The 11,110-nt window shown below is 39.8% G+C and overlaps 1 protein-coding gene across 1 annotated transcript in view; it reads left to right on the top strand.

The window, feature by feature from the left end:
• Positions 1-309: 309 nt before the first annotated feature.
• Positions 310-11,110, top strand: part of LOC115772214 (phospholipid phosphatase 2-like) — a 29,072-nt gene continuing 18,271 nt past the window's right edge. Inside the window, exon 1 of the mRNA XM_030718254.1 lies at positions 310-747. Within this exon, the coding sequence (XP_030574114.1) occupies positions 687-747 (61 nt within the window). The 5' untranslated portion in view covers positions 310-686. The remainder of the gene's footprint in view (positions 748-11,110) is intronic.

Genomic DNA, 11,110 nt, shown 5'->3' with positions numbered 1-11,110 from the left:
CGCAGCCAGTTTCAACTGTCAGTCAAATGTACACTTATGTAAAAAGTAGAATGTTCGCCTCTCATTTTAGGTGCAATATCAGATAAATAATAATAATACTTCGATTACCTTACAACTGTACTTCAGCAATTGTGGGATACTTACTTGGCCAAGTTAGTCCGTTAGTGTAAAACCTGATCAAAGCACTGTTTATTATTATTTGGGAAAATTTTGGAAGAGGCTGTGACGGTGTCACGCTTTTTTAACAAAAGAAACGTCTCAACAATACCGAGAACACCGGAAATCAGGTTTCACAAACCCTGAGGACTAGGCGGAGAAAAGGAACGCAGAGTGAAAGTGGGGGAATGTCCCGCCACATGTAGAAAAATTATCTGTCAGCCTGAGACAAACGCCCCCCCATTCGTAGAAAAAAAAAAGACAGGATAAATCAAAGACCGCTTACTGTGCTGCTCACCTGCCAACAGTGCAGTGCACAGACAGACAAACACAGAAAGGCGGGCAGGTAAGGCTCAGTGGAGGCGGAAGAGCGAACAGGTTAATCTTTCCTGCGAGTACTTTGTCCATCGTCCCACCAGGTGTTCAGTTTACAGTTCTGCCGCCTTCGTTTTTTTTTTTTTTTGGTTTTTTTTCTCTCTTTTAAACGCGGTGTTTATTATTTATGAAAGTGGCGTGGCGTCTGGAGAAACATGACAGAGCAAGGGAAGAAACTGGTTCTGGTTGCGGTGGATATTCTGTGCGTCTTTGTTGGTAAGTGAAAACCCCTGTTCTCCCCTCCTCTCGACAGTTTGGCTGCAAATATGATTCTTTTCAGGATGTAACTTATTAACTGTGAACTGATGTTTCCTGATGGTTTGTATGGACGAGTCAACAGCGTGTTATAACTCCACATTAAAAGAAAGCGTGACCCACAGGGATTGTGCAACAGACGCACAGGTCTGATTTATTTATCTGTTGCAGATAACCCACATGTTGCTTCATGGGACTGCAAGATTGCGGAAACGTATAACGCCCCTTTAAAATCTGCACACAGATTCAAGTAAAACATGCATGTAAAAGTGTGTTGTACTATAGGAGTTAGTAATGGTTTCAACCTTGTTCCAACAATCTTTCCCAGCACTGAGTAGGAATGCTACTGTGACCTCTGTTTAACTGCACTGATTTCTTCACTGAAATAATCGGGGTTAATACAGGACACACGCTAACTTATTTCACTGTCAGCGGATAGCCGACGATTCATACGTGTTTGTGTGTGCATCTGTTCCTGCCTTTGATTGCATTCCCTGCCAAGAGGTGCAGAGTTCTTCCCCTTTTTTTTTTCTCCCCATTTTTTTTCTTTCTTTTTTGTTTTTACCCAAGGTTAGGAGGAAAAGCAAAGATCAGCGTAACTTAATCTCTCTGTCTCTCTGACAGTTAAAATCCTGTTATGGGAAAAGTTGAAAGGTGCGTTTATGTGTGTCTTCACGTGTGTGTGTGTGTAGATGTGGAGAGGGTGGGCTCCGGAGACCGCATATGTCAATTCAGCAAGACGAGAAGCAAAATGGCTTGTTGCGACTCGCTGTGAACTACGAGGAGGACACGAAGTTATGACTGGCGTGTCGCATCATCTCACATTTTTGTAGTTCACACGGTGAAAGACGAAATTGGGCAACGTGTGTGTGCGCGCGTGCTTTCTTCTTCTTCTTCTTTTTAATGTATGTGCAGATGTGGATCCATCTGGTGACTGAAAGGGAGGAATGATAATGACCGTTCTGCATCCCGGATTCATGTGTTTTTGTATGCCTTAGATAAGTGCCCTTATAACACCCCTTGTGAAAACCTGGTGGGGTGATCTTGTGGGTCTGATTTCATTATTTCATAAGTCTTTATGAACTTTTGAAACACTGTCCTGATTATCATGATTAAGGCTGACTAAGACTTTAATCATTTGCCGCTTTCTTCTGCTGACTATTCACGCTATAAGGATGATTTAGTGAGGACTGTGAAAATGAATATGAATACATTTTTTTCCGTCCCGCCTAACAAAACTGTTTTGATCATCACTATTTATATGATCTGCTGGGGGTGAAGTCAACCCTCAGCATTTTAGTACATTAAAGGTTAGGACTCCAACTTGGCTTTTTGCTCCTCCAGATACAGCTTTGTGCATTTTTTACCAGAATGTTTATCCACCTTATAATGCTTTGTTTGAGGTGGAAGTTCTGATTAGAACATGATTCACTCCAACCCTCTGCTCTTTCTTGAGAAAATGCTTTTTATATATTTGGAAGAGGACCTTTAAATCATCAGTGTAAGGCAACCTCAAAAACACAGAAAATAAATTTTAAAATAACAATGGGCAAAATAGATGAATTCCCCAGAGCTTGTGTATTTCTGTATTTACAATAACAAAAACAGGCTTATCTTGCTGAGCAAACACTTGATCACCATCTCTGGTTTTCAGCCATCTAACTTTTTCTACTCTCTCATTTTGTTTTTTGTTTTGTTTTGTTTTATTTTTTAATTATCTAATCTGCCATTGGTCTGTGAGTGAGTGTAAGCTATAATCAGGTTCGATCCCCCTTAATTAACTCAATTACAGAAGTTTTAAGAGTGTGGAGGTGTGCGTGTGTGTATGTGTATGTGTACGTGTCCAAATTATAACTGATATGCTCAGTGTTTTATTCCCTTGTCTTCCTTTCTGTAGTCAAACCTCCATACTGCCATCATTTGTCATCATTACATGCAACAGAAGTGACATGTACATATATGAACATACCGCCTGCAAGTTTACATAATAATCAGTGGCTTGCCAGATGCACTCATTTCTTTTTTTAAAGTGGATCTTTTGTACTTAGACTCTTCTAGAGCACCTGGCATGATTCACAGTTCAAAATAAACATTATTTCTCTTAGAGTGGGCCTTGCTGAAGCCCCTCTGTTCATCCACTATCTCAAACAAACTATTTTAGCTTGTTTATCCCTCTCATTAAGCCAGCTCTCTTGGCTGATTGGGCCTTCTAAACAAAAGATATGAACACCCAGTGGGTGGTTATGATCATATTAGGGGTATCCTCTGTCATTTACATCATATAGAGCCAAGAGTAGAAAAAAATATTTAAAACAGAGCGTTCAGAGCAGTCTGAAGTCTGAGCTGGATATCCACCATTTTAACAGTATTTGACAGAAAATATGGAAAAGAATGAAAAGTCCCCTTAACTGCTGCTCTGCTATTCTGCTATTCTGTTTTTACAAAAAGTTAAACTAATCCCTCTGAACTCTTTGCCTTCATCATTGACGACGTTGTAATGCTGTCTGGGTTAAAACAGTTTGTACTTGAGAACACACTGAAGAGCTGTAGCCTTTCCAGCTGCTGGTCAGAAAGAGCCAGCCCAGCTGTTGCTGAACAGCAGCTTTTACCTTTACAGTATCTAAAAGTTACTGTAATTGTACTTTCACTGATTCTAAGAACTCCTTTTAGTTCTTTTTTTTTTTTTTCTCTCTAACTAGTAGAATAACTTCATACAGAATAACATCTCAGACAGAATCTGTTTTGGATAAGACAATCTGTTGCAAGGTGTGTTTATGTGTACACGTGACAAATTAAAGGGAAAACCTGAACCTTTGACCCCCATACAGTGAGGGAATCTGCTTTGTTAGGCTGAGGGAGGCACTTTGCTGACATGATTTGGGTCCATCTAGTTGTCCTCCTTAGAAGGAACAGTCACTGCAAATCAATACAAAGTGATTCAGAGTGATTACCTTTATCCCGTGTTGAAACACTTCTGTCCCACTGGGAGTGGATTCTTATGACAGCAATACTCCAATCCATAAGATACGAGGGACCGCTGAACAGTTCAGTATCAGCATGATGCTTATCAGTTGAGTGTTTCTTGTCGGTGTGTGTGAAGCTTTAGTGCAACAAATTTCTTTTGACAATGTCGACATGGCAATAAAAGATTGAACTAGAATTGAACAATTATATGCTATATGTATGGCTTCGACAGTCACAAGATCCCCATGTTGAACACCTGGTGCTACATGGTGGTCTAAGACCTTAAACAGACTGTAAGTTGCTTTTTTTTTTTTTTTTTTTTTTCCTTTATTTTGTCATTGGTCTATTTATTTGGTCAGTTGAGAGGCTCTTGTAACATTAAGAAGTAATGCCATGCATCACCCTAAAATAAGGGTTGAGAGTATGTAAATTACATGAAAAATGCTCAGCACAAAATCCCAGAGTCCAAACTGACATGTCAAGATATCAAATAATATACAGTTACCCATCTATCCATTTTCTTTTGCTTTTTCTTCTGTGTCCCTCAGTCTACAGAGAAGACGATTATTCACAAGTGGAAAACACTTAAGGCAGTTCCCAATCTTCCCAGGAATGGATGTCCCAGCAAATTTAATGCTCAGAGAAATTGTAAAAATCCCAAGAGCTACATCTCAGGCTCTACAGGCCTCAGGAATGTTAAATGTTAAAGTTCATGACAGTACAATTGGCAAAAGGCTGAACAAGTATGGCTTGTTTTGAAGAGCTGCGAGGAGGAAGACTCTTCACTGTGAAAAGAACATGTCAGCACAGCTTAGCTTTGTACTGTTGCATCTGAATAAACCACAAAATGTCTGGAACAATGTCCTGTGGACAGATGAGACCAAAGTCTTGTCCAAGAACACAGGACAGCAATACAAACTGTCAAGCATGGTGGTGGAGGGGTGAAGATTTGGGTTTGTTTTGCAGCCACAGGACTTGGGCATCTTTTGTCATTGAGTCCATGAACATTTCTGTATACTAAAGAGTCAAATGTGAGGTCATCTGTCCAAGAGCTAAAGCTCAGGCCAAACTGGTTCATGTGACAGGACAATGATCCCAAGCACAGCAGCAAATCTACAACAGAATGAGTGAAAAATAAAAGAATCATCTTGTTGCAATGGCCCAAATTCCAGACCTCATCAACCTAGTTGAAATACGGAGATAAGAGAGCTGTGCATAAACAAATGTTCAAAAACCTCAATGAACTGCAGCAACATTGTAATGACACAGAGTAATATGTCATGTGTTTTCATCTGAGGTTGTATTCACCAAATTTTCTTTAAGACATGTTAAGAACTAGATTTTTTTTTTTTTTTTTTTTTTGGTCCTGATACATAAAATCATAGACTTGACAGAGGGTGTCCTTTCTTTTTACCGTGATTATATGACTATATAACCCAAACACATTCTGTTCACCACCATAGATGGCTTAAAGAAATGCAAACTCTATTTTCTGCTTAGTGCATATTAAAAGAATGAGTGAATAACTGACGTATTGTTTCATCCCTAAACATGTCAGGAGACAATGAAATGCTCATCTTATACATTTGACACACAATTACCGTCTTCCCTTAGTGAGCATGAGCAATAAGGAAGTGAAACTGTGCATGCGTTTTGTATCTCAGGGTTGAAGCATTTGCTGCTAGAGCGCTGAAATGGCAGCCAGTGACTGACAACAGCTGTTGTTTGGCTCAACAGCTGTTATTTATATGCCATTTTGCCAATTTGTTGACATGTACGGGATGCTGCTCTCACTGGTCAGACACACACATTTACGCGCACACACACACCACACTGTGTCTGCTTTTGCCAAATGTGTGTCAGAGTCAAGTGGGAAGTGCTGACCTCTGCTCCCTGACATTCCTGCCTGAAAATGGAAGCGAGATATGTGTGCTGTGTTGGCATACACAACGGGCTGTGTGTGTGTAGTTATATTTATTGTCCTCTGTGGTTTCATAAAGGAAGAATTTTACGTGTGTGTGTGTGTGTGTGTGTTTTATTAAAAGGTCAAAGTCATACATCTATAAAATAAGAGCTTTTAGAACTATCAAACTACGGGCTTGGATATAATGCAAACTAAACTAAAAGAATGTTTTTACTGTGTTTGATACACATTACAATCAGTGGATACAGTTACTAGAGTCTCATGAAAGATTAACCCATTAATTTAGGATATTAAAGATCTTGATCAAATGTTATTACACAACACTTGGGGTGACCACATTAAGTATAATATTGCAATATACTACAGGTTTCATTTATGTACATAATCCATAACTGCATTTTTTTTTTCTTTTCATGAATCAATTTTTTTTTTCTCAGTGCATTATTGTGTCTCTTCTGAAGCCTATTTACACGAGTCTGAAATTTTAAAGGCAAACTGATGCTAAAAGCAAACCAGAGAATCACCATACTCTTATGCAAAGCTGTGCTGTGCATATTATGGATTGTCTGGCTGTGTCCAAGGTAAACTGAAGAAGATGACTTGAAAACAAAATGTTTTGAAATAAAGCCATGAAAGAAATACAGGTGTCTAATGAATTATTTTATATTATTAAGAACACCATAACTCACTACTGGCAAGCAGCAGCAAGAGACAACAAGAGATACCTTCTTGTTAATATTTCGCAACTCAACAACAATCATGGCTAGACATAACTGGCAGGGTGGAGAGTGAGACAGAGATCATCTTTGTGTTAAAATAATAGAGTCAAACACTGATATAAACAACAATTCTGTTTATAGCAATAATTTAGATATAATTACATCCTTTTGAAGCACCAGTCAACATACATGTAATTGTACTGCTTTGTGTTGGTTATAGAAAAACCTTGGTGCCCAGAAAGTTGTTATAACAGTGTTTGACTGTCAGTGCATCAACACTTCTTGTCCTTCAGTGATATATTCTATGAAAGCCTAGGTGCTGCCACCTTGAAAGTGACAACCTCTCCTAATGCATTTTACAGTACTGGTACCATTGGTTAGCTCATATTTTTGAGTCCACAATAAGTTGAGTTGACAGACTAGAATAAAACCCTGGATCAGCAGCAAATAGTAGTGCTAAGACTTGACTTGTAAGGCCAAAGAATCATCAGTAAATGGACATGCAAATTCCACTGCAGATAGACTGAGTGAGTGATTCACAAGCCGGACAGATACCTTTGCTACTATTGCTCTGAAATTAGAAAAAAGCTCAGTTGAGTATGCTTTCCTAACTTCCATTCAAATGCACAGACAAGTATTCATGCACATAAATGGTATATTCAACACTGACTCTGTGCATATACATTTGCCTGAACCCTGAAATTCCAGTCCAAACGTTCTATACAGCAATGGGACTCGGAGAAAGGGAAGGACTAGGCCATTACTGAGTGTCTGGAAATGCTAGGGGCTTAGGGGGAGGCTTGCGCTGGGAGTGGTGGAGAAGGAAACAATGTTGCATTATTTTTATTTTGGGATTTTTATAAAAATGTGTAGCAAACAGTAATTCTTTGATTTTAAGCCATAGGCTAAAATTGAAAGCTATGAAATCAGAAGGCAAAAAGTCACATTTTTTTTTTCTTCCACCGATATGAAAACAACCTCGCTTCCAGGCCAGATATCCTGGTACTATGGTTACATACCTACATACACGAGCTACTCCCTTGACTTGAGGTTTGGGTTTTTCTGACTGGCTGACCGGACATTATACAGTAGGGTATTGTCTAAATGCACTGGGCAATACACTACACATTATACCACTGTTGTTGTCAGCTGACGGACAAATTGTTTTCAGAGGTGAACATTTTCCTATGTAACCATATGAAAATTCATGCTTCTAGACTGGAGTGGATGTTTTTTGTTTTCAGAAGGTTGTAAAACATGCGTCTACCACACGTGCACTTATAATTTATTGGACATTTTCTGGAGTGAACTTTTAGTTTCAAAATGCATCCAGTGACAACTTCCATGCGTTCAGGGATGCAGGGACACATACTGATATTTGTTTTGTTTAAATTTTTCATTATTTAGTCCCAGCTTTGTGTTGGGAAGACAAAGAAATAACTGAACTATCTCAAAGTCCTTCTGCGCTCCATCACATTATCTTTGAACATTCAGATACCGATTTTTCCACTAACATTGGTTAATGTGTAATTTGTACCAATCAACCATATTAACCAGTATCAGTATTTGGCTAATATGTGTCATACTCTGTCACATGCTATACAGTAAGTCTGGAGATAGTTAATTTTATTTTAGCACAAAGACTGGAAATGAGGGAAAGTGGCTAGCCCTGACCTCAGCTAAAGGTAACAAAAGTCAATTCCTATCAGCTCTGAAACTCCAAACAGTTTGCCATTTTCTTCTTCTTATTCAAAATAAAGCTTTTTATCAGCCAGCGTTGTCTCGGACTTTCCCAGAAAAATCCCCAGCCTCACAGGAAGTGAACTACTTTCCATTTTTCCGGGTTTATGAAGAAGTCAAAAAACTGAACAGTGCTGACCACTGTATACAGAATGGACAAAAAAAATTGACTCCTTGGGAAAGCAGCATAGAGAATACACAGCCAGCAATGAGGATTTAAAATAAAACTTGCCAATATAAACAAAAGTTAACAAGTTATTGCTTTTAAGATCATCTCCTCACAAATCCCCATCAGCTGACAAACTGTGAGGTCACTCAGGAGGCCCACAGATCTCAGTCATCTGCTGATTTGGCATGCAGGTTGCAGACACATGTTCACATACATTGCCGGTAGCTGCTTCTGGTTCTGTTCCCAGCAAATGTCTCAGTTGTTCAGTTCTCAAGACGAGCCAACAGTCTGGACCTCGGTCACTTATCTTGGATGCTGAATAACAGGAACACTTTTCCCCTTCCCGCTGGGTCAGAGGTCAAGGGGAAGTTGTACTTGTGTTTGATCCCAAATTCCATTATGTTTATTTTCTCAAAGTGGAATCAGGGTGCACACTTGCCAGAAAAGATTATGAAAGCGTAAAACAATACTTTCCCTTCTTCCATTTTTATCTCTCCTGTGGATGTTTTGTTACCGAAGGCAAAAGTAATCAGGAACTTGGTGTGTACGTGTGTGTGTGTGTGTGTGTGTGTGTGTGTGTGTGTGTGTACGTGTGTGTGTACCTCCTTTTAGCAAAGACATTCAAACATTATTACAATGTTTGCAGCTGTAAAGGCTCATGGACAAAGTAAAACCTGACAGCTGCATGTAAAATGTCGGAGTAGGATGATACTCCGACATTACAGTCCACATAAGAACCTTTTTCTTCATCTGTACTCAAATGCTTTACTTTAGCTTAAAAAGAAATGGCAGAGAGATCTTACACTCAAATCTGGGTACATTTTATGTGTAAAATGAAAATACTGTGTGTGTAGCTGAGTTTCACTTTCAAGTTAAAAAAAAACAAAACACTTTTGTGAGTTTGAACATCGAATAAAGAAGGAAATGAATGATATTAGGCTTGATGGAGGAAAAAAGGAAGAAATTGTATATGCATATGCCGCATTGCTGTAACATAAATCCCTCTAAAGCCACAATGTGTCATTACAGCATTTGTTTGTGCAGAGGTTACACAAATAGTAGGCTGCAGTGGCTCTGTTGGTAGAGCAGATTGTCCACTAATTGCAGGACTGGAACTTCAGTCCAATTCTCTGCATATATCCTCACTCAGCTCTACCGCCACTGGCATGTGAATGGGTGAATGAGATGCATAATGAAGCACTGTGTAGGACTGCTAAGATTAAGATGCAGACCATTTAAACAAAATGTTTCTTAGTGAGTTGGTGATGTGTTAGTAAGCAGTCATTTTGAACTCACAATGAAGAAGGTAGGCTAATTGAGCTTCAGCACTGTATCTGTATCACTGTATACATTGTAATAAATATAGTCTGTTTGTAGCTCTGGAGGCCAGGCTTTCTGAATTGGAGACTCTGCTCCGCACCCTGGAAAATCCTGCATCTAGCCAGGCCCCTGTAGCGGGTGCGGACCATGGTAGCTTAGCCGCCGTTAGCTCCCCCCCCAGCAGATCCCGAGCAGCAGGCAAGACAGGCCGGCTGGGTGACTGTGAGGAGGAAGCGTAGTCCTAAGCAGAAGCCCCGGGTACACCACCAACCTGTTCACGTCTCTAACCGTTTTTCTCCACTCGGCGACACACCCGCCGAGGAACAAACTCTGGTTATTGGCAACTCTGTTTTGAGAAACGTGAAGCTAGAGACACCGGCGACCGTAGTCAAATGTCTTCCAGGGGCCAGAGCAGGCGACATTCATGGAAATTTGAAACTGCTGGCTAAGGCTAATCGTAGATTTGGTAAGATCGTTATTCACATCGGCAGTAATGACACCCGGTTACGCCAATCGGAGGTCACTAAAATTAATATTGACTCGGTGTGTAACTTTGCAAAAACAATGTTGGACTCTGTAGTTTTCTCTGGGTCCCTCCCCAAGCAGACCAGGAGCGACATGTTTAGCCGCATGTTCTCCTTGAATCACTGGCTGTCTGAGTGGTGTCCAAAAAACGACGTGGGCTTCATAGATATTTGGTAAAATTTCTGGGGAAAACCTGGTCTTGTTAGGAGAGACGGCATCCATCCCACTTTGGATGGAGGAGCTCTCATTTCTAGAAATCTGGCCAAATTTATTAACCCTAAAACCTGACTACCCAGGGTTGAGACCAGGAAGCAGAGTTGCAGTCTTACACGCCTCTCTGCAGCTTCTCTCCTCCTGCCATCCCCCCAAAACCCCATCCCCATAGAGTCGGTGCCTGCTCACAGACCACCAAAAACCAAAGCTAAAATCAGCAAAAAGCTATTTAAGCATAAAAATTCAAAAACAATAAATAATACAGCTTCATCAACTGCACCAAAGAATAAAACAATTAAATGTGGATTATTAAACATTAGGTCTCTCTCTTCCAAGTCTCTTTTTTTCATTTTTCCTCTGTACTGAGCTGCTGTAATGCACAAATTTCCCCGTCGTGGGATCATTAAAGTTTTATCTTATCTTAAATGATTTAATAATTGATCAACATATTGATTTATTCTGCGTTACAGAAACCTGGTTATAGCAGGATGAATATGTTAGTTTAAATGAATCAACACCCCTGAGTCACAGTAACTGTCAGAATGCTCGAAGCACAGGTCGAGGAGGAGGATTAGCTGCAATCTTCAATTCCAGCTTACTAATTAATCAAAGACCCAGACAAAGTTTTAATTCTTTTGAAAGCCTGACTCTTAGTCTTGTCCATCCTAATTGGGAAACTCAAAAAGCTGTTTTATTTGTTCTTATCTATCGTCCACCTTGTCCTTACTCAGAGTTTGTCTGATTTCTCAG

This window comes from Archocentrus centrarchus, chromosome 22 (genome assembly GCF_007364275.1).
Source record: "Archocentrus centrarchus isolate MPI-CPG fArcCen1 chromosome 22, fArcCen1, whole genome shotgun sequence".
Lineage (NCBI taxonomy): Eukaryota > Metazoa > Chordata > Actinopteri > Cichliformes > Cichlidae > Archocentrus > Archocentrus centrarchus.
This window is presented reverse-complemented; position numbering and strand designations above follow the sequence as displayed.